Here is a 21,494-nt window from a genome sequence, read left to right as displayed (position 1 = left end):
CAAACGTTCCTAACTAAATGAACGTGGACGCTACCGGTTATTGACGCATATTTTGCCTCAAATGCCCCTGCAGTTTTCTTTGCGCTAAACAACGGGGAGCTGTATGACAAGCGCCAGTGGTTCAGGAGCTTCGAACGCTTATGACTATGTAAACCGCTTGGCTTTCTAAGCCTCTGGGTTACGCCGCGATGGCAGCCGCTACGACGGGACGCCGTGGGACTCTACTTGGGTCCAGCAACCGAGCTACGACGACAAGGCGAGCTTCTAAAGTGCTCTGCACTTAAAACAACATTAGTTCTACCGCTGGCAGCATGCAGAGATAGCAAAGTGATCCACTGAAGTGGCTGCATGTTTTAGAGAGATAAAGAAATAACATTTATTGAAAGAGCTCCCCCTTATGGGGCGGTGGCGGCTGCCCACAGGGCCGCAGCGACCTGGAGACCTCGGGAGGGGACTAGCACCTGGTCCGAAACCTCGGAGCTCCGCATGGCCTGCTCCCAGGCCTGGGGGGTGGGGAGGGGTGGGGAGGGGTGGGTAGGGATTCTTGGGGCACTGGCAGAGGGAATGAAAATGCGCGTCCAGTGCACCACAGTGCGGGCAGCGAGGTGAGGGAAACAGGTGGGGGTGGGAGTGCTGTAGGATCGTGCGGTGAGGGAACGCGTGCGCTTGAATGATGCGCCACATGCCCTCTGGTGATAGGGAGCTGTGGGGGGGGGGGAGGGTTCGACGGTTCAGTCTGTGGTGCAGTGTAATGTCGGTGTATGTGTACAGTGGGATGGGGATGCTGTGGTTAGGAGCAAAAGAAGCAGGAGCCCGGGTAATGAGTTCTCGAGCATGTGAATGTACTGCCTCATTGCCTCCTAAGCCAGTGTGGGCCGGAGTCCACAGTAGCTCCACAGGATCCTGGGGAGGGTGTCGGAGGATGATACGGAGAGCTTGTGATGAGATACATCCCTTAAGGTAGTTGGAGAGGGCATGCTGGGAGTCGGAGAGGATGGTGGTGGGTTGGGGCTGTTGAACTATGGCGAGAGCAATGGCAACTTCCTCTGCCACCGTATGAGAGGGGGTGAGGACAGGCATAGTTGCGGGGTGGGGAGGACCATGCATAGAAGTGGCGTAAGCCTGATTGTTTGGGTATTGAGCCGCGTCCACATAGATGTCAGTGGGGGAGGGTGGGGGGGAGATGGCGTGGCGCTTGGCACGTGCCATGCGGCGGCCTGCATGGTGGAGAGGGTTCATGTTGCGAGGAAGGGGTTTGATGAGGAGTAGGCGTCGTATGTGTGGGGGTATAAGCAGTGGGGGGAGGGAGTTTGAACTGGGTTGATATTGAGGGAGGCTAGGATGTGGTGTCCAGTGGAGGAGCGGGAGAGACGGAGGATTTGGGAGGAGCGCTGCGCTTCGATCAGTTCCTGTGTAGTGTTGTGGAGTCCCATAGCTGTAAGGCACGTAGTAGAGGCATTGGGAGGTAAAAGCAACGCGTGGCGGTAGGCTTTGAGTATGAGGCCGTTGAGGTGTGCGCGCTGGGTTTGTGTGAGAGGGGTGACAGGAAGGTGGTAGGTTAATCAGCTGATTAGAAAGCTTTGGAGAAGGCGTATGCGGTCGAACTCGCCCATGCCGTGTTGGCGGTTTGCCACCCGGCGGATAGGTGAGAGGTTTGGGCGACGTATTGTTTTACGTGAGTGAGTGCTTTGTGAGGGGAGCGAGTGGAGGTGATGCGCAGCCCTAGAATACGGAGATGGGTGGTTTGGGGGTAGGTGTGTTGTGTGCAAATAAGCCGATTTTAGGTGTGGGGGCAGTTTTGTGTGGTGGAAGGACGAATAGGGCTGACTTGGTGGGGGAGCAGTTGAGCGTGAGGGGTTGGATGCATTGCAGGGTAGTAGTGAGACCTGCCTGTAAGGTTTCCTCGATGTGTGCGTCGCTGCCTGAAAGAACCCAGAGAGTTGAGTTATGTCGTCTGCATAGAGAGTGCTGGGGAGGTGTGGGATAGTGTGGAGGGCTGTAGCTAGGGGGATAAGAGCTATGTTAAAAAGAAGAGGTGATAGGACAGCCCCTTGGGGTGTGCCGCGGGCTGGCATAGGGAAAGGGGGGGACTGCAGGGTGCCAAGGCGTATCGTTGCCGTACGGGGGAGAGAAAGTTCCGGATATAGGCGTAGGTGTTGGGGCCGAGGCCGAGTGCAGTGAGTTGACGTAATATGGCTGTGTGAGAAATGTTATCAAATGCTTTGTGAAGATCTAAAGAGAGAATGGCCGCATTGTCTCGTGTAGGGCAGTGATGTAGAATGTCGTGGTGGACCTGTATAAGAGCGTCCTGGGTTGAAAGATGCGGTCTAAATCCTAGCATATTTGGGGGAAAATGTTGTTGTATTCAAGGTAGTGGGTGATTCGTGCGTGTATAACATGTTCCAATAATTTGCCGAGACAAGAAGTCAGAGAGATTGGAGGGAGGTGCAGGATGCCCAGAGGTTTGTTAGGTTTGGGGATAAGTGTTATATCGGAGTGGGTCCAGCTACTGGGGAGAGTGTGGTTGTGCCAGTGTGTGTTGAGCACGGTAGTGAGGTGGTCAATGGTGAGGTCGTCAAGATGTCGGAGGAGTGTATTTGTGATCCCATCCGCTCCGGGAGCAGTATGGCGACGGAGTGTGAGTAACGCGGCTTTCACTTCTTAGAAAGTGATGGAGGCATCGAGTTCGTCATTGGTTGGGCCATTGTATTCAGGCTGCTCAGGTACGTCGGGAGCAGGGGGAATATAGAGTTGTTTAAGTGTGCTAAGTGCGTCGGGGTCCTGATTGAGGGAGTGCATCAGTTGTTGTACCCGGCCGTTGGTGTGGTGTTTGGAGTTTTCCGGATTGAGGAGGTGACGTAGAATGGCCCAAGTGCGTTTAGTAGAAAGCGTTCCGTTGAGGCAGTCACACAGCTGGTTCCAGTTGGTGCGGGCGAGGCTTTGTGCGTGTTGCTGCATGTCCAGTTGGAGACGAGCTAGTTTACGTTTGAGGGTACGATTGTGTTTCTGCTGCCTCCAGCGTTTTTCTATGCCGCAGTAAGCTTCCCATAGGTGTTGCATGCGGAAGTCAACATAAGGTGATGGGGTAGCGGGGTCTACAGGGTGTTCATGTTTGGTGCGGGTGGTAAGTTGTGCTCCAAGCCATTCTTCCAGGGCATCGGGATCCGCGGTAGGGGGCTGGGATTTTGCGGCTGTCCTGGCGGAACGCATCCCAGTTCGTAATTGAGGGTTGTTTAGATTTAGGGGGCCGGTAGGTTAGAGAGGGAAGGGCGAGTTCAATAATGTAGTGGTCGCTGCCTAGTGTATGCGGTAGTATTTGCCAGTCTGCTGAGTGCATGTTATATGAAAAGGTGAGGTCTGGGTGGGTGTCTTTTTGTATGGTATTGCCTATGCGGGTAGGGGTAGAAGGGTCAGAGTATGTGGTGAGTTGTAGTTGTTGCGCGAGTTCCCATAGAAGTCGACCTTTGCGAGTGGTTCTCAGGTAGCCCCAAGCAAGGTGGGGGGCGTTAAAATCTCCGCATATTACAATCGGGTCCTTCCCAGCAAACGTTAATGCCTGTTTGAAAAGAGAGGCAAAGCTAGTGTGCGGGTCTTTAGGGGGGCTGTATATGTTGAGGATGTGCATTTTGGCCTGGGATGGATTTGGCGGTAGGATGGTGACGAGGAGGTGCGGGATTGGTGAGGTAAAGGTGTGAGGGGCTGCTACGAGATTGCGGTGGGTAAAGATGGCGACAGAGGGGTGCAATAGAGATTTATGGACAGTGTAATTGAGCAGTTTATGGAGGGCATTTACCTCTTGTAGTGCAATAAGTGATGGAGGCGAGGTGAGGGATTGAAGAAGTGCTTGGAAATTCATACGCTTTTGTTTGAAGCCGCGGCAGTTGCACTGCCATATAACATGCGGTTTTTTATAGATCTGCGTCATGATCGATATTGGCTGCTAAGGGCATGCTTTCCGGTGAGACAGGTGGGGATGTTGGAGTGAGGGTCATTAAATGCCTTGCCCATTTCAGGAGCTCACTATGTAAGTCCTGTACTGTCTTTTTTAAAGCGACTATTTCTTCATGTGTTTGCAGTTTGAGTGTAGTGAAAGCATTTTCAAAATCCGTGCGGAGGGACTGCATTTCGGGCGCGGGTGGGGTATTAGTAGTTTGGATTAGGGCCTTACGTTTAAGAGGCGGCTCCGCTTGTGGTGCATCAGGTAGGGAGGTTGGGGTGGTGACTTCGGCTTTAAAAGGGCATTTTCTTCGGCGAGTCGCTCATTCTCATGTTTGGTTTGTAGGAGTTGGGAACGGAGGTCTTGTATCTCTTTAAGCATGTTTGCATTTGAATGTGCCATGAAGGAGGTGGTTGGGAGGTATTATGAGGAAGTGTGGGTGCGGGAGGAGTAGGGAGCAGGCCTGCGGAGCTCACCTGTCCTCGGACGGCTTGACTGTAGGTGCCGGGTCCCCTTGGTGGTTGAGGGGGGTCTTGGAGGGTGGCATTACGCGGATCTTGGCCGTTGGAGACCAGCTGGGGAGATGTGGGCGACCGCTTGCGAGGCTGGAACCGTCGGGGGCAGTCCGCAGAGCCCGTTGCGTGTGGGCCTTCCCACACGATGCACAGGGGGTTGCACGGATGCTCATCTGGGAGGTTCAAAGTGCCGCAGCGGGGGCACCTTTGGGATGGTTGTGCACTGGGACAGACATCTTTTCGGTGTCCGGATTTCCAGCAAAGGGCGCACGCTTCGGTCTTGCGCCGTAGGGGTTTGCATCTGTACGCGGTAGATCGATAACGAATCCAGAAGGGGACCTTTGTACCATCAAATAGGATTTGCGCCATATTCGATGTGTTTAGGCGTTTCGCTTCTAGGATGCGAAGGTCTGGATTGAAGTTGCAGATGCTGTCCCGCACCTGCCCTGGCGTATTTTCTTCCGGGATGTTAAAAATCACCCCGGCAACGGTGTTGTCGGGTGCCGACACATGCGCAGCCACTTCGTAGCACTGCCCCCGAATAGTGAGGGAGCTTACCGCCGCATACTTCTTCGCGCGTTCCTCGGATGGGGTGCTGATGAGCATGTAGTTGGCTGTCTGCTGGATGCGGACTTGATCGGCGGGGTTTAAGGGTATGCCGGCTTGGTGCATGACGACATCCGCGAGAAAAGCTTGTGCCACTGACCTCAGGTCCAGTCCACCACGCGGGCGCAGATCGATTTTGATTTCGGTGGCCGGTAGTGGCGAAGTGGGATGTTGGCGGGGTGGCGGTCGAGAAGCGGATCTTTTTTGGGGCGAGGCAGGGCCGAGTGAGAGGGTGTTCTTGGTGGGACATTTGCAGAGTCGTAGAAGGCTCGCTGTCTGCGACAAATTTCCTCCCATCCAGGTTGGCTGAGTTCCGTGGGGTCAATTTCTTCTCCGGCCACAGTAACCTCCATGGTCGAAGGGTGTTCAAACGGCGCGCCGCGGCTTGCGCGTGCACCTGCGTTCCTACGCCGGCGACGGGGCCCGACCCGGTGTGCTAGGCCTGAGTAGGCATAGCTCGCTGTGCGGCGTGGCTGGAACTTCAAAAGGCTGTAACTGACCGTTGAATGGCCCGATTTTCCTGACGTTGGTGTCTGGGCGATCCGTAGAGCTTTACGGACGCGGCGGTGCAGGGCTGGTGAGCAGTGGGCACTTTAAGCGATGAAACTGGCGTTCAAATGCAGAGCCGACGTGATGGCGTGCTCATTGCTCGGCCCCCTGGCGGGCTTTTTTGCATGTTTTAGATGCGTGCGTCTGCTTGCGTGAGTTTTGAAATGGTGCCGATCTTTGTAGAGACTGATGTGCTTGCTCTTTACTGTCTGTTAGTTTTGACTGATGTGCTTGCTCTTTGCTGTCTGTCAGTTTTTATATTGTGTGTTAATGGTCATGTCTGAATATTCTAAAATTTATAAGGATTAAAGAAATTTGCGGAGATAGCACAGTGGTAGAGGATCGGGCTCTTACTGTGGCGACCCGGGTTGAAATTCCATCGGATCACTTGTGTTTCTGTTTATTTATTCTTTGCAGCGGCAGCCATTTTCTTCACCGGACGACTGCAACAAAGGCAAAAGCAACTGCGGATTTTTGCCAAATGGGGAACTCGCCCGTTCGTCTAATAAGCAAGGGCAACGGTAGGCTCAGAAAGAAGAACATAGCTGAAATATTGCCTGTGTGCTTAAAACTAAAATCACATCCCTGTAATTTTGGACCGGTGGTAGTAGCTACTTGAATCGAGTGGATAATTGGGAAAATGATATTCAGCTTAAGCCAACTAATAACAAAATAGGTTACATCCTACGTGCTGGTCCTCATCGGCCCTTTGTTTTGTTTTCTTTTGTTTTGTTTTTTTGCTAAATCGTAGCGATTGTATAATCGAATTGAGAGCGTGTTTATTTCCATTTTTTTTTCCTCAGTTGGTCGAGGCAAGTCATGCAGCCCCTTCATGCAGACAGAAAGAAAACAGAACCTAGTAGGACTCTTAGCTCTGTCTGTAAAATAGGCACACGTTTCCAACGCGGTTCAAATGTACCTTTTTATGCACGATGATTGCTCAACCATGTACTACTAAACATCATTCTTGGCAAGAGCCATCGGCCACCATTACCAAACAACCCCTTAGATCAAAATCGTCTTGCGTATGCTTAAAAACTACCGAGGCAGTCTGCAACTTCTGCGCAGAGGCCACCTTGTAAAGAAAGGTGCTACACTGCGAGCAGATAACCTCGTAAAGCAGGCGTCGGCAATCAAATGAGGTGGAGGGCTGAGTTGCAAGAAGCCGACACGGCGGGGCCGGGCGGCAAACCGGAGGTGGGGGGCTGTGGAGGAAGGGTTTCCAGGCAATAGGAAAAAAATGGCGAATTCACAATGACGTGCAAATCTGGAATATAAATCACGTTTATTTTCACCACGCTTGTCCCGATGTTGCAATTTAAACGTCAAACTCAAAAGGAAAACTGAAAACATCCGGTGAAAAGCTATGCAGCATCCATAACCCCCGAGTTCCCGCAACGGTCGACGCTACTCATCCTGTGGTGGTACTCCAGAAGGCCCGAGATTGAGCGGAACTCGGGAAACACGAGCTCTAGCGACGCCAATGTAGCGCAATGATACTATTTCGAGGTGAAGTTCAAGCGCTTCCAAAATACAATTCATGCTATTTGCTGACTATTTGGGTGACGTAACCTGTCCAGGGCAGCGCGTTCCAAGAAGGCGCGACAAGGGCGTGGCGCATTTTTCACTGCGTTTTCTCGCTCCACTGCTGCACTAGTGGCTACTGGGGGCAGGCAAATCCAAGTACATTACTTTATCGCGCTTTTATTTTATTAATGTGTATTTCTCCACAAATTTCATTTATTTATTTATTTATTTATTTATTTATTTATTTATTTATTTATTTATTTATTTATTTATTTATTTATTTATTTATTTATTTATTTATTTAAGGCGTTCTTAGGAGCTTTTTGTTTGAGCTCTGCCGTCCTAAGAAGCAGATTCTGTCCATTTCTGCCATCGGTGCCAGACAACGCAATCACGTGACTAAGGCCGATTGGCAAAAAAGGAAAGCGTGTGATGGAAACGCGCCACATCCAAAGCCATTGCTGCTTTCTGTTATCGAAACCCTCTGTCCGCTTTCAGATGCGAAATTCCCTTGGGCCTCTTAAGTCTGCTTACGTTATTTGAAGGCGAAAGGTTGGCGACACTGAATAACAACTGATACATTGTACTCGTTATACTTATTAACAACTCATCATTGTACTTAATATATTTCTTAGCTGATGTGTTGCACTTGCGTAATTTTCCCCGCTTTTATTTTTTTTGTCTTTCGGCGTGAATTTCGGCACTACTTTGACCGGCTTCTTTTGCACTCTGTCGTGTTTGCGTCCGTTTCTTCTCTTTCATTTCGTAGAGAACTCGTCAGCAAGAAGACTGGCGCACACCCAAGCCTTCCTATAATCGGGGTTCGGCACGGCTGGTGTGCACCTGTCCTTCTCATGTGCCATCACGTTCGCGTGTCACGCGGCACGGATTATTCTCCAACATTTACTTTTCCAATTCACAGTTTTGTGAATTTTCAAAAACCGAGCCCATTCGCTCCTAAAAGCACCCAATTGCGGGCAACTCCTCCACAAGGGCATGTGCTCGAAGAAATTGATTGATTGATTGTAGGGTTTAACGCGCCGACGCAACTGAGGCGATGAGGCACGCCGTAGTGGAGAGCTACGGATTAATTTTGACCACCTGGGGATCTTTAACGTGCGCCGAAATCTCGTACACACGGGCGTTTTTGCTTTTCGCCTCCATCAGAAAAGCGGCCACCGCGGCCGGGAATCGAACCCGCGACCTCGTGCTCAGCAGCGTAACGCCTTAGCCACTGAGCCACCGCGGCGGGTGTGCTCGAAGAAAGGAATAGCAACAACCACTGCTTCGCAAATTTGTTTCCTTTATTTCTCTTTGCGCTTTAGATCTCTTGTTCAACGAAGCTTTCGACAGTCGTTGTTTTAAAGCAAGCTTTCTAGCTCCACCAGCCAACGGTTCTTTCGTGGCGTGAGGGACAACAAACTCTTAACGCGTAGGAGGCGTTGGGGGGGGGCTGGGAGAGGGGGCGGAGAGTTTGACTCATGGACCACACTAGAGATGGTGCCGCGAATTCACCCAGCATTCCCCTCGCGGGAGTGCCAGCTCGCGAGGCGGCGTTGGTGGTACGACTTTGTCGTCTGCTTTAGTGGCGGTTGTTTTGGGCCTATTTTGGTGCAGCTTCGCGTCCATTGCGCGGCGCCTTCACATGGCTTGATCAACTTGTTCGACAGCACCTCTAAGGTAACCCCCACCCGACGGAATTAAGTGGTCTTACGGCAAACATACGTTAAGGATTGATTTGCAGGGAAGGGAAACCAAAATGTAGAGATCCCATACCCACATCTGGCCGCCAGAGAAACGCTAAATTTTGCGCACTGCTTGCCACAAATGCGACAAGGTTTTCTAAATTGGTGATTACCAATTCGGATGTGTTTTAGGAGGTATTACAAAAGGCGGAAGTAGCAACAGGTTCTAATAAATAAGAATGATAAAAGGTCCCTCAGCTTTCCCGCAATTCGCAAACTCACTAAACTAACTAGTTTTAATCGGCATGAATGGGAATTACTAAACTCACATGCCGAATTGTATCGGTGTCTGCGCTTGTGTCGCGGGGTGGTGCAGCCCCGAGCTAGAACATCACGATTGCTAGGTTCCGCTGTCTCACCCTTCAAAAGAAGCTCCTCTCGGTTTTCTTTCTCCCGACTCGCGGCCGGGCTACAGCGGTGGCATCCGCCGCTATAGCCTGGCCGTGGCCGACGCTGCTGGCCCGTTTGGGACGCCGCCCCCCAGAATTCCAGGTAGCGGCTTGAAGAATCTCTGGTTTCACTCTTTGTAGAGCCACGTGTGTGAATTCAAGTGATGTCGCATGGGCAATTGTTGTGGGTGCCGTTTAATTAAAAGCTTTGCTTTCGAACCACCCTCCCAGCGTGGGTTGGAGCCTATTTTTTATGGACTTTATACCTTCACCCTTTTTCTGGCGTCACGCTATTTCTTTCAATCTCACATCTTCCCTTCGCAAGATTTGCATGCTCCTCTCCCTGCCAGACGACAAAGACGCTGGACAAAACTTGTTGAAATGCGTAAAGATCACCTCCGATAATAGACACACGGCGTTGATTACATACTACCATGCGAGCAAAATTTTCGCAAGAATGGTGTGACCCGCAACGCCTCAACAGAAACCGTCTGCCGTAGTGACGATAAATTAAGCGCACGGTCGTGCGACGCCGCATTGGAAAGTTTTGCTAGCAGACGATAACTGATGCACGGCCACTTGATGGAAACCACCTTTTCATCGAGTGGTCGGGACTGAAGCGTACGCTCCGGCTGCAGACGGATAAACACTTCGTAGAACCTGCGAAAGCCATGTCCGGCGAGCCACCTAAAAAAGGCGAAAAACATCTCTGCAGTAATCCTATCGCGCACACACCGGCTGACTGTCGACTGGGGGCGGTTGCTGGTGCGGGCGGTACCAACGCTTCCGTGGAAGGTGTCCGTCGCGTAAAACCGCAGCGCACACAGCACTTGCTTTTGGGCAGTCATGGAGGAAAAGCCCCCTCAAAGACGTCGCAAAGGGTTTGGGTGCCAGATGGCTGCACAGCCAACGCATAGTACTTTCGAGAGACAAAAAATGACTTGAAATTCCTCCTGCGCTAACGAAAAAACTTTGTCGGGATAGATATACGCCTGCTACGGCGACCGTTAACAATAAATCACGCCGCAGCAGCCGCCAACGCAAGCATCACAAGTTCAACTCTGTCGTGCAATATCTATCCCGGTTGTCCTCCGAATTCTCCTGTCAGTTACACACACCAGCCCATTCGTGAGAGCGGTGTAGCGACCGAAGCCCCAGCCAACCAAGGCTGCCATGGCGTCCACTTCGCCGGTGGGGTGGCGTCACAGCCACGAAGGCACATGCATTTGATGCTCTGGTAACAAAGCTTAGCAGCAAACAATAAACGAATGAAGTCTTCAGGCCACCATCAGTAAAATGCTGCCACTGTCGCAGGGAAGGGGGGGTGGGGGGTTGAGGGGGTCGGCCCGAACGAAAACTTCGCTCTAGTCCGAACAATAGGAGCGGCCAAAATGACAAGATTTTTCCACGGCAGCCGTGTTTATACACAGTAAACACACAATCGACGACAGGTGACACACCTTCAACATCTAAAACGCAATCGTAAAATGTTGAACCACGCTCATGACACACTAAATTGGGGCGATGTCTGATACTACGCCAGCCGTCCGCACGTAAACAAAGCCTGTGACGTCTGATAGTCGGGATAAGGGCGCGTTCCTTTCGCTGCAGTGACCTCTTTCGCTTACTTGGTTTGGGCTTGCGCTGAGCTGCCTAGAAGCCTCCCTGAAACCCCATAGCAAACACATTTTAGTGGAAGCAAACACATTTAAGTTTTAAAATAAGGCTGGGGCCAGGCCGGAGTTTTAAAAGGAATAGCTGGGTTATTTGCTTTACGCAACGGAGTGTCTATTGCAACTCGATTCTAGATGACGCTGCACGTTGATCAGCAAATGGTCAGCAAACGATCAGCAAATGGCTAATATTGCCAAAAGCCTGGAGACGGAAATCGAGAGACAACGTACGAAAGATTGGGAATACAACGAACTGATTGGTTTCATTCAAGGAAAGATAAGGAACGCGAAAGAACGCAACTACTGGAAAGGAAAAAGAAAACCTAGAAGCTGGTGGAACAAGGAAATCAAGGAAGCTATAACACAAAGGCAGCAAGCATCGAGAGAGCACAGGGAGGCCAAGCGAGTGGGAATGCAAACAGAGGAAATAACTTTGAAGTAAAATTGGTACCGCCTTAAGAAGCTGGAAGTACAAAAACTTGTACAGCAAAAACTTAAACGAGAAAGTGAGCGATGGGTCTCGAATATACGGGCGAAGGATAAAGGCGTGCCGAGAAAGTTTTGGAATCATGTAAAGGAACTAAGGAAAAAGACTGAAGTACAACGTCATGTCATAAACGGCGAAGGCCAGGTACTAAAAGGGGAAGAAGCGGTTTTTCACATACGCTCAATGATACAAGAGAAGTTCAGAAGAACGGAGAGAGGGCTACAGCATTCAGGGAGTGGGGCAAGCGAAGTGCGTACAAATGGAGAGCTAAAGTTGGAGAATCTAACTGGAAAAAAGCCGAAGAAAATGTTCCAGCTAATGCGGCAACAGGGACGGATGAAATTCCTATACGGCTGGTCAACCTACTGGGTCCAAAAAACAAGAAACAACTGATTCGAGCAATCGAAAAAGTGATAAAAACTACGCAAGTACCGGACAATTGGCGTAAGAGCAGGATGAAGATAATATATAAAGGTAAAGGAGACAGGGCTGATGCCAATTCGTACGGGCCTTTCACAGTTACCTCAGTGGCATACAGGCTGGCAATGCAAGCCATAAAAGCGGAACTACAGTCGTGGATAGAGGGGAACAGCATACTGGGAGAACTACAAAATGGTTTCAGACGAGACAGACGCTTAGAAGACAATTTATTTGTCCTAACCCAATGCATAGAGGTGTCAATGGTTCAGGAGCGACCACTATGGATAGCATTTCTCGATATAAAGGGAGCCTTCTAAACGTAGATAGAGAACTTCTATGGGGCATACTTGAGCGGGAGGGATTAGGCCAGGACTTTATAAAGCTGTTGCAGGGAATTTACAATGAGAGCGAGGTGCAAATTACCTGGGAGGACCAAAAGTGCACGGAACCGGTAGCCACAAATAGAGGTTTAAAGCAGGGTTGTCCGCTGTCGCCATTGCTGTTCATGCTGTACATGGCTAGACTAGAAAGAAAGTTTGAAGGCAGTAGAATAGGTTTCAATCTATGTTATAGCCGCAAAAGACAGGAAGTGGTACATCATATCCCGGGACTGATATATGCAGATGACATAGTACTACTAGCAGATAGCAAACAGTGTCTGCAACAACTCACAGATATCTGCGGGGAAGGAGCCACTGAACTGGGCTTAGAGTTTAGCACAGCAAAGTCGGGAGTTCTAGTTTTTAATGACAACGCCCGTAACGAATCGGTATTCGTCCAAAAAGCAGCAATACCGTGGATAACGGAATACAAGTATCTGGGCATATGGTTAAACGAAGGTCAGGCGTATCTAAAAACTCATGAGGAGCATTAAGAATGAAAGGAAGAAGAAACGCCTCTATAATGAATAACAGAGCACTGTGGGGATATAACAGATATGAAGTAGTGAGAGGAACCTGGAAGGGAGTAACGCAGTAGTGTGTGTCAAATCAGAGATTCAATCAGCGCTAGAAGTACATCAGAGGGCCGTAGGTCGATTGGCATTAGGAGCACACAGTAAAACAACAAATGAGGCAGTGCAGGGAGACATGGGATGGGCATCCTTCGAAGTGAGAGAAGCACAGAGCAAAATATGTTTTGAAGAACGACTTAGAAATATGAATGATCAGAGATGGGCGGCCAAAGTGTTACGGTATCTTTACATGAAAAGCGTGGACACACAGTGGAGGAAAAGAACCAGAAGGCTCAGGACAAAGTATATGAAACCTGGAAGTGCAGGGGAAACGACCAAGGCAATAATAAATGAAGTGAAAGAAACAGAGACAACGACCTCAAAAAAGAGGATGGATGCGAAGGAGTCCTTAGATATCTACAGGATCGGGGTGATTGTACAGTGGCGTTGCGACTAAGGCCGCTGTGCAACGCCACCCCGTTACAAAGGGGAAGCCACTAAGCATCATCATCATCATCATCATCATCATCGGCACAAGCCGTGTTTTTTCAACGTGAGCGGCCTCAACTGGGCGCGCTGATAATGCCCTGCATCCTCCGCGCGATTGCGCCGGTTTTGCTTGAGGTTTATGGGATGCTGCGATATCACTACTTTGATAACTCGAGCTGCTGGAAACTCGGGAGCAAGCTATCTCGGGCATTCTGGAATAGCGCTTCTGGACGCGCCAGACGTAAAGCGTTGCTGCCGCTTGCACACGTTCAGAAGTGTGACTTAATTTTGCTAAAACGCGATAAGTTCAATTTTCTTAGTTTTCGCGTTCTTGTATAGTGCGAACATTCAGGAGCCGTAGTCACGCCAGGAATGGCCGCACCTGCCAAAGTTCCAATGCCGACTGAGGGGTTGGGTCCTGGCATATGACAGTTTATATTTTAGTAAGTGTACCTTAGCAATAGATTGTCATGTATCTTTTAGGTAGACCAGTGGTACCGATTTTGTAATTTCACCGAGAGTGGGTTAGGGAATACACTGGATGACTACGTGCTAAGACTGAGCTGGGAAAAGGGTCTTGTGTAAAGTTGTTCTAAGACACTCCCGTGTCACGCTCTCTGCATTTCCACCAGTTTTAAAAGTTTTGTTTTAGAACAGAACACCTTGGTTCTAACTGAAAAATATTTTCAGTTCGTTTAGTGTAGTTAGCGACACCTCGCCCTCTTAAAAGGATTGCAACGTTTCTTTTATTTCCACGTGTAATAATTTTTGTTTCAAGAACAGAGGCAAACTTTCATCCAATCTGACCTGCATTTGGGTCTCTGAAAGCCAGAAACGTCGTTGGGGAAAGTATGAAAGGTACACTTTTAATTCAAGCGTCAGATGTTGAAAAAACCCGCCGCGGTGGCTCAGTGGCTAAGGCGTTGCGCTGCTGAGCACGAGGTCGCGGGTTCGATTCCCGGCCGCGGCGGCCGCTTTTTTGATGGAGGCGAAAAGCAAGAACGCCCGTGTGTACGAGATTTCGGCGCACGTTAAAGATCCCCAGGTGGTCAAAATTAATCCGGAGCCCTCCACTACGGCGCGCCTCATCGCCTGCGTTGCGTCGGCGCGCTAAACCCTTAAAATCAATCAATCAGATGTTGAAAAAAAACTAAGGCGCACGCCAAATGATTGCCGGAAGCACAGCCATTAATTATTGTCACGCATCTACGGAGGGCAAACGAAAGCACGCGCGGACGTTTCTGGCACTCCCTCCCGCAGCGCGGAAGGCCAGTACCGATGCCGAGAACAGCACTGCTGACAGGGCTACCACTGAGAAAGCACTGCCACCGTTCTGTCTGAAGAGCATCGCCGCTGAAGCCGCGAGGTGTGCCGTGGGCGCGAACGCCAGCATGGACCAGCGGTGGGTGTCGAGGGCGCTAAAGGACACCAGGGCCAAGAAGACGTGCAGGACGCTGAAGCCGGCCGCGGTGACCGCTGCGGCAGCCAGGTCACGCGAAGAGCCTCCGTGCAGCCCCGTAGTCCCTGGTCCCAGAGCGTCCGCGAGGGGGCCTAGCAGCGAGAACACGCCACTCATGGCGCCGAAGCCAAGGCCAGCCGTGTAGGCGAACGCCAGGCGAGCGCGAGTGCGCGAACCTTCGTCCATTCCGGTCACGACGTTCAGCAAGAGCTCGGCCTTGCGCATCCCGCGGAAGTAGAGCAGTCGGAATCCTTCCTGCAAACAATGCAGTCTCGTTAGGAAAAGTTGCCACTTCATCTAAAGTAAAGGCCTGCAGAAAAAAAGCGGCAGGGAATCGACGTTGAGCTTGAGTAAGAGAAACTTCAAGCTTCCTGTGGACGACAATTTCGGACCTTCTATGTCTCGCTGCAGTTCAGCCCTTTCACGTTGATATGTAGGGCGTTTTCTTGGGGAAAAATTGCTTAGTGTGTTTGCAGGCGCGGAGCGAACTAAAACGTCATCCGCACGTTACAATTCAAACTTCCAATTCTTGACATTTCTGTCCATATTCGCAAACTGTTTATATGAACAGAAAAACTATCCTGTGAGCGCAACCAGACGTGCCCTTTCAGATTAAATTCCGACTTAGTCGCTACAGCATGCAGACATCGCTATAACGGTGTCACAACTGGAGACACATTTTATTTAATGTGGATGTTCTTGAAATGGTCGGTCACAGCAACCCTTACAGACCAACACAGAAAACATTTTAGGCTACATCCTAATACCGCACTACCTGCTGACCTGGGGCACCACGAATACGTAAGGATTATCTTCATTATTTCACCCTAAAACTTGAACATATTGTAGTGCGGACGTACACCATGGATGCCTTAACACCAATATCAAATTTCTTGGAGACCAGTAGTTCTGGGCTGGGGTGCTGAACCACACGTGAACTCACTGTTCATCATTTCGCTAATGAAGATAGTTTATTTATTTATTTATTTATTTATTTATTTATTTATTTATTTATTTATTTATTTATTTATTTATTTATTTATTTATTTATTTATTTATTTATTTATTTATTTATTTATTTATTTATTTATTTATTTATTTATTTATTTATTTATTTATTTATTTATTTATTTATTTATTTATTTATTTATTTATTTATTTATTTATTTCGTGTTACCCTCGAGGCCCGAGTAGGGTGTTCCCGAGGAAAGAGGGTATAAGAGATACAGGTATACCATAAAATAATCAGCAGACAAGATAAACAAGTGTACAAGGCAAAATAAAGAATTAACAACAACAAAAAAACAAAATGAAGTCAAGAGGCACAAGAAACGCACAACAATGTAGCCTCTGTAGCATAGCGAAAGATATGCATTTGAAAAACGACACCTAAGGGACATAAAAAGGCAAAAAATCGCAACAAAACTGTTCATGATGCGGTACATATTTGGCATAAATTTGGCTAGTTATATTCAAGTGAAAAGAAGCGAGGTGTGTGAACAGCTCGAAACCAAGAACAAAATGAGGACAACAAGGCACAACAGCGCTAAATAAAATTTTATGATACAGTATGCTTACAAGCCTGGGCCGTCAAAGCTGATCAAAACAACTTATTGTCCCGATTAATGCAAGCGGCTCGAAAAGGCGGTTCCAATGGGTGATTGGTTGGGGTAGAAAAGAGTTATAGAACGGACTTACATGACAATGAATAAGTTCAATCTTATGGCGATGATCCAAGCGACGAGATATGAAAGATGGACTTGATAGAAGCAAACCGTGAAGCCTCTCGTGACAAAACATTTTGTGAAATAAGCGCAAAGGTTGTATCCGGCGGCGTAAAGACAGATCAGGTAGTAGCAACTGGGATTTCATGGTCGTTACACTAGCTGTGCGATAGTATTCCGGAAGGATGAGGCATGCGGAGCAGCTTCGGACGGATTCGACAGCTAAATATGCGAGGACAGGGTTCCATTTAGATTTTGAAGGTAATAGCGCACAGAAACTGGGACAAAGAAAGGAACACACGGACAAGCGCCTTCTATCAACTGAGTGGTTTATTACCTTCAAAATGAATCAGTTCCAACTAGGCCGGCTCGCAGTGATGTTCCATTTAGAAGCGGCGTATTCAAGTTTCTGGAGCATAAGAGTTTTGGACAGTTGTAGTTTCAGCGAAAATGTTATAACAGAGAAATTACATCGTGAATAGCCCAGTGTACGGTTCGCATTGTTCGTTATGTGGTTTATATGCAGATTGGACAGATTTGATGATAGACGCCTAAGTATTTATAGTAAGTTGCGGTCTCAAGTATGTTCCCATGAAGGGCATAATTAAGCTTATCAGCTCAGCCCCATAGGAATGCAGTAGCGCGGATAGTTGGAACATTTTGTGCGCGACTGGCATTTTAACGGCGCAGAGGATGAAATACAAGCAGCTGTTCTCTGTCATTTGACATCCAGTTTTGTCACTCGTACTTTTAATAAACGAAATAATACGAAGCCCATTATTCCCAGGCAGACACTCACTTCATCATTGGATAGGCCACCTGATGCGGGACTCTAGTGCTGTTTTGGACCCATGGTCGGGTCGTGATAAGGCTTCACGGACAATCAAAGCTCGGTTGGAGTTGATGAGAAGCACAGGGCTAGACGGAATTTTGTGAAAAACTGATGTATGTGTGACTGAGAATCACCTTGGGCATCATATGGTGTCTTTTCATTTGCATTTTTTTTTGTCATCTGGCATAGCAAGCCAACCGAAACAGCTCGGCTAACATTGCTCTCACCGTTGAATTTATTCTCTCTCTCTCTCTCTCTCTCTCTCTCTCTCTCTCTCTCTCTCTCTCTCTCTCTCTCTCTCTCTCTCTCTCTCTCTCTCTCTCTCACGCGTACGAATACTCAGCATCAATCGCATGAGAAGCAAACGCACAACAGAGTCATCTGCATGAAGGTGAATACACGCCTGATCAAAAAAGGAACCCTGTAGAACGGACCAAAGCCTTATATGTAGGTTAGTCTGAGTCCAAGGTTGCTGAAAAGAACACAGTCCCTTGTGTATACTCAGGTTCTGTTAAGAGTTTCCACTTCTGGATTCTTGAACTGCGGCAGCATTGTGGATAGGTGAAACATTTTTTTGAAACTGTCATTTATAACCTGGAATAATAGTTGGTATTGTGTCTATATGTTTTACACTGAAACGTCTTGAGACAATTTCATTGACATGCCACAGGAATCCCCAGGATGATGATTGATGATGGAGTACACTTTGCGAATGTCGATCAGTTCCTGCGGGTTTCTCCAAGTAGAGAAATTTTTCCACTCTAAACCGTCGTACGAATATTGAAGCTGTCTCGAATATTTATTAGAACTGAAATTTAACCCATTAATAAAATTTCATAGTTCCCATCTCTTTAAGAGCAACCGCACTGGTCCGAAGCCCTCAGCAATTGCCGTATTCAGAACGCAACATCCGCAAAATCCAATTCCTGACCGCCTATGGCTTTAGTCGACAGCATGAAACATACATTTGGTATGTAATTTCCTCCGCGCTCGTGAAAAATACATCATTTTAAATAGTGTTAAACACCTTCCGTGCAAAAACTGATGTTCAAGTGTTGCTAACTTAAAATGTAAGCTCATTGTTGTCCAGCGCCATTACTCTGGACAGGAGAATTGAGCTTATTAACACTTGCGAATGGAAAAACCATGATAGAAAGACCACGTAGTAAGACCATTGAGAATCGCTCAAGCAAGAAGTACGATTGGGCGAAATGCATGCGTTGCGTGCCTGGCAGAGGACAGCGATGGCGACCCCCGTGGCGGCGTATGAGCGCAGTGGTACGAGGGCGAACCAGGCGAGCGATGCAGTGAGCAGCGACAGCAGCCAGAAAAAGGCGGCCGTCACGAATACAATCACGCGGCTCGGCTCACCGGCCACGGTCAGCAGGAACATAGACAGGGCCGGGCCGAAGCCCAGCAGGCAGCACCCGACGTACTCGATCAGAGCCATTCCGCTTCTTCTTCATCTCCTCCTTATTATTCTTCGTCTTTCTTGTTGTGAAATACAGTTGTGGTGTTGACAGAAGATTGGCATTACCCACTCAGGGGCATTGGCCAGCAAAATGGCGCTGAGAGAATCTGTGCTCAGGGTTATGAGCGCCTGAGACGAGCGAACGAACGAGCTCTTGCTCTTGGAATAACTACGCTTTCTGGCTGCTCTCGACCCACCAAAACGCTGTTTACTGAACTACGGTCTTACCATTTCATCTCCTTCGTGAGAAAAAAAACTGCTGAATGCATCCACAACATAATAAGAAATAACCTTCCATTCGACGTGTCCGCCCTTAATATTCCTGCATGCACTCGCAACACGGGGCCGTATCTACGGAAATTTTAACTTAGCCGTAAAAAGAAACGTTTACGGTGAACGTATGTTGAAATTTACTGGGGTAAAGATCTGGAACAGCCTGCTGCATGACGTAAAAGTTGCTAACAATTTTTCTGTTTCAATATAAACGCGCCACCTTAAAATGAATGACGCACTTTGAATTCATGCTTGCAGCTATTATTTGCACGTACTTCCATACTTATACCCCCGTTATCGAATGACGTCTACTTCTTATATAGTGTGGTAACCAATTGAATTTTATGTGATTCTTGTATTTTGATATGATGCATTCATTGTAACCTGAGTGACATATACCATTGCCGTTGTAAGTTGCTGGTAAAAATTTAATGTGGTCTTGTTTATTTCATGAGCTTATAGAATTGTATTGATTCAAGAAATCTGTACTCTAACGAGTGTTTAGAGTGCCTTGTAACGTTTTTATATGTTTACTGTCGACCATGTGTACTGACATGTGTTGTCTGCAATTCTTACATTTTTTATTGGACCCCTTCTAGCCGCTGGCTATGGGTACAAACAGTTTCTGCGTGTTTTGTAGCGCCACAAAGAACAATAAATTGAAGTGAAGTGAATTGAAATATATATAAAATACATTCGAAGTAGGCTTTTAGGGTGAAAAAGACGGTGAACATTAATAACAGTTATGCGTACCATTCGTTGCGCGGACAGGCTCGTTTTCCGCGCCGTGTGGGCGCCCCAGCATCAGCGCTTGCTTCAAATAAAAGTTTATCCGATGTATATCTCCTCGTAATATGCTATTTATTCACATTTGCTATTCCTTCTTTCTGATCACACATTTACATTCGAAGGCATTTTTTGTTCTCTTGCCCTTTCCTAACTTTTTGTTATCTAATGTAACCTAGGTTCTGGTCCACTTTTTCCAGTTTGGGCCATATCCCCCTACATAATTATTTGCTACGATACAAAGAAACCAACCAACAAACTCACTCCTGTACTCGCGCCTGCTGTAACGAGGGCCTACCTGGCCATCTCAGTACTATTCCCCGTATATATCCAAGTGCTCTTTCTGGAGGGATCCAGTGGAATCATGCAATCCAAACATTAAGCTTGCAGCATCCAGCATGTTAAAATAAGCATGAGGGTAAATTTTTGCATTGTGTGAGGTTTTCTCTCTCCTTTTCTCTCTCTTTCGTCTGGCTCTGTGCCGTACCCAGTCAGGTATGGAGTGGTGCCTGCTCCGGAAGTAACCATCATCCCGGATACCTAAAAGGCTGCCCTAGAAAGGTTCAACCATGATAGGAAGGCTATTAGGGACACAAGCAGCACTTCCTCATCAAAGAAGAATCTGGCCACCCTGGTGTACAGATGGCCGCCACCTCCCATGACTGAACCACCGAGCTCTCGGCCCTCAGTCCCTAGCAGCTGTAGAGCACCTGTCCACGGCGGCGGTCAGAATAGCGATACAGCAGAGGGTGGTAAAAATCTCTGGGTCCGGACGGACAGGCCACTATCGGAACTTGACACTGCCAAGGTTCAACGCACGCACTCTTCCTAACGAGGGAAGCTTAGCTGTATTACTGGAGGAGCTCTCGGACATTACGTGGGATATTATAGGGTTAAACGAAGTTAGAAGGACATGAGAAGGCTTCATGGAACTCCCTAGCGGGCATTTCCCACTCGAAAGGCCCGCTAGTGAGCTACTGTGGAGCCAAAGAGAAGAAAGGTCACGGGGTGGAATTTTTATTCCAGACAGAAATAGAAGGAAACGTGGAAGAATATTTCAGCATTTGCGGGAGATTTGCGGCGGTTGTGATCAAGCTAAACAAGCGATGCAGGTTAAAAAGAGTACAGGCCTATGCGCCAACAACGAGCTATGAGGATGAAGCCATAGACAGCTTTTACGGGGATGTCGAATGAACTATAATAAGGCAACAACACAGTTCACGATTGCGATGGGAGAATTTAACGCAAAGGTCGGTAGGAAGCAAATGGGAGAAAGGTCATTGGGAAACTTTGGAATAGACAATCGAAACAGTTGAGGAGAGATAAATAACCTGCAGAGAGAAATAACATGAGGTTGGTGAACACATTCTTCTAGAAACGAAAGAGTAGGAAAGGACATGAAGTAGTCCCGATGGTGCACCAAAAAACGAAATTTACTTGATTTTAATTGACAATCCAGGTATCGCGCTACATGTAGAGGTGCTAAATAAGATTCGGAACAGCGATCATAGGATCATTTAGTTGCAGCTAAAACGAAAAATCTAAAGAGAAAGGAGAAAACTCGCGAACACTAAGAAACCCCGCATAGAGTCATTCATAGCGAGGTCGTAGAAGTTTAAAATAACTCTCTCTCTAAAACAAATTTGCGCTTCTAGATGAG

The 21,494-nt window shown here is 48.2% G+C and overlaps 1 protein-coding gene across 1 annotated transcript in view; it reads right to left on the bottom strand.

The window, feature by feature from the left end:
• LOC144180231 (gamma-secretase subunit Aph-1-like) overlaps positions 1 to 18,754 on the bottom strand; it is a 36,345-nt gene extending 17,591 nt beyond the window's left edge. Inside the window, exons 1-3 of the mRNA XM_077708610.1 lie at positions 18,533 to 18,754; positions 14,511 to 15,003; positions 4,414 to 4,625 (exon numbers count right to left, since the gene is read on the bottom strand). Coding sequence (XP_077564736.1) covers positions 4,414 to 4,625; positions 14,511 to 15,003; positions 18,533 to 18,754 — 927 coding nt within the window. The remainder of the gene's footprint in view (positions 1 to 4,413; positions 4,626 to 14,510; positions 15,004 to 18,532) is intronic.
• Positions 18,755 to 21,494: the final 2,740 nt, after the last annotated feature.

The sequence above is a fragment of the Haemaphysalis longicornis genome, unplaced genomic scaffold, assembly GCF_048455015.1.
Source record: "Haemaphysalis longicornis isolate Haplotype H1 unplaced genomic scaffold, Haemaphysalis longicornis Haplotype H1 scaffold_4, whole genome shotgun sequence".
Lineage (NCBI taxonomy): Eukaryota > Metazoa > Arthropoda > Arachnida > Ixodida > Ixodidae > Haemaphysalis > Haemaphysalis longicornis.
The sequence above is the reverse complement of the archived record's forward strand: the minus strand, read 5'-3'. Positions and strand labels throughout refer to the sequence as shown.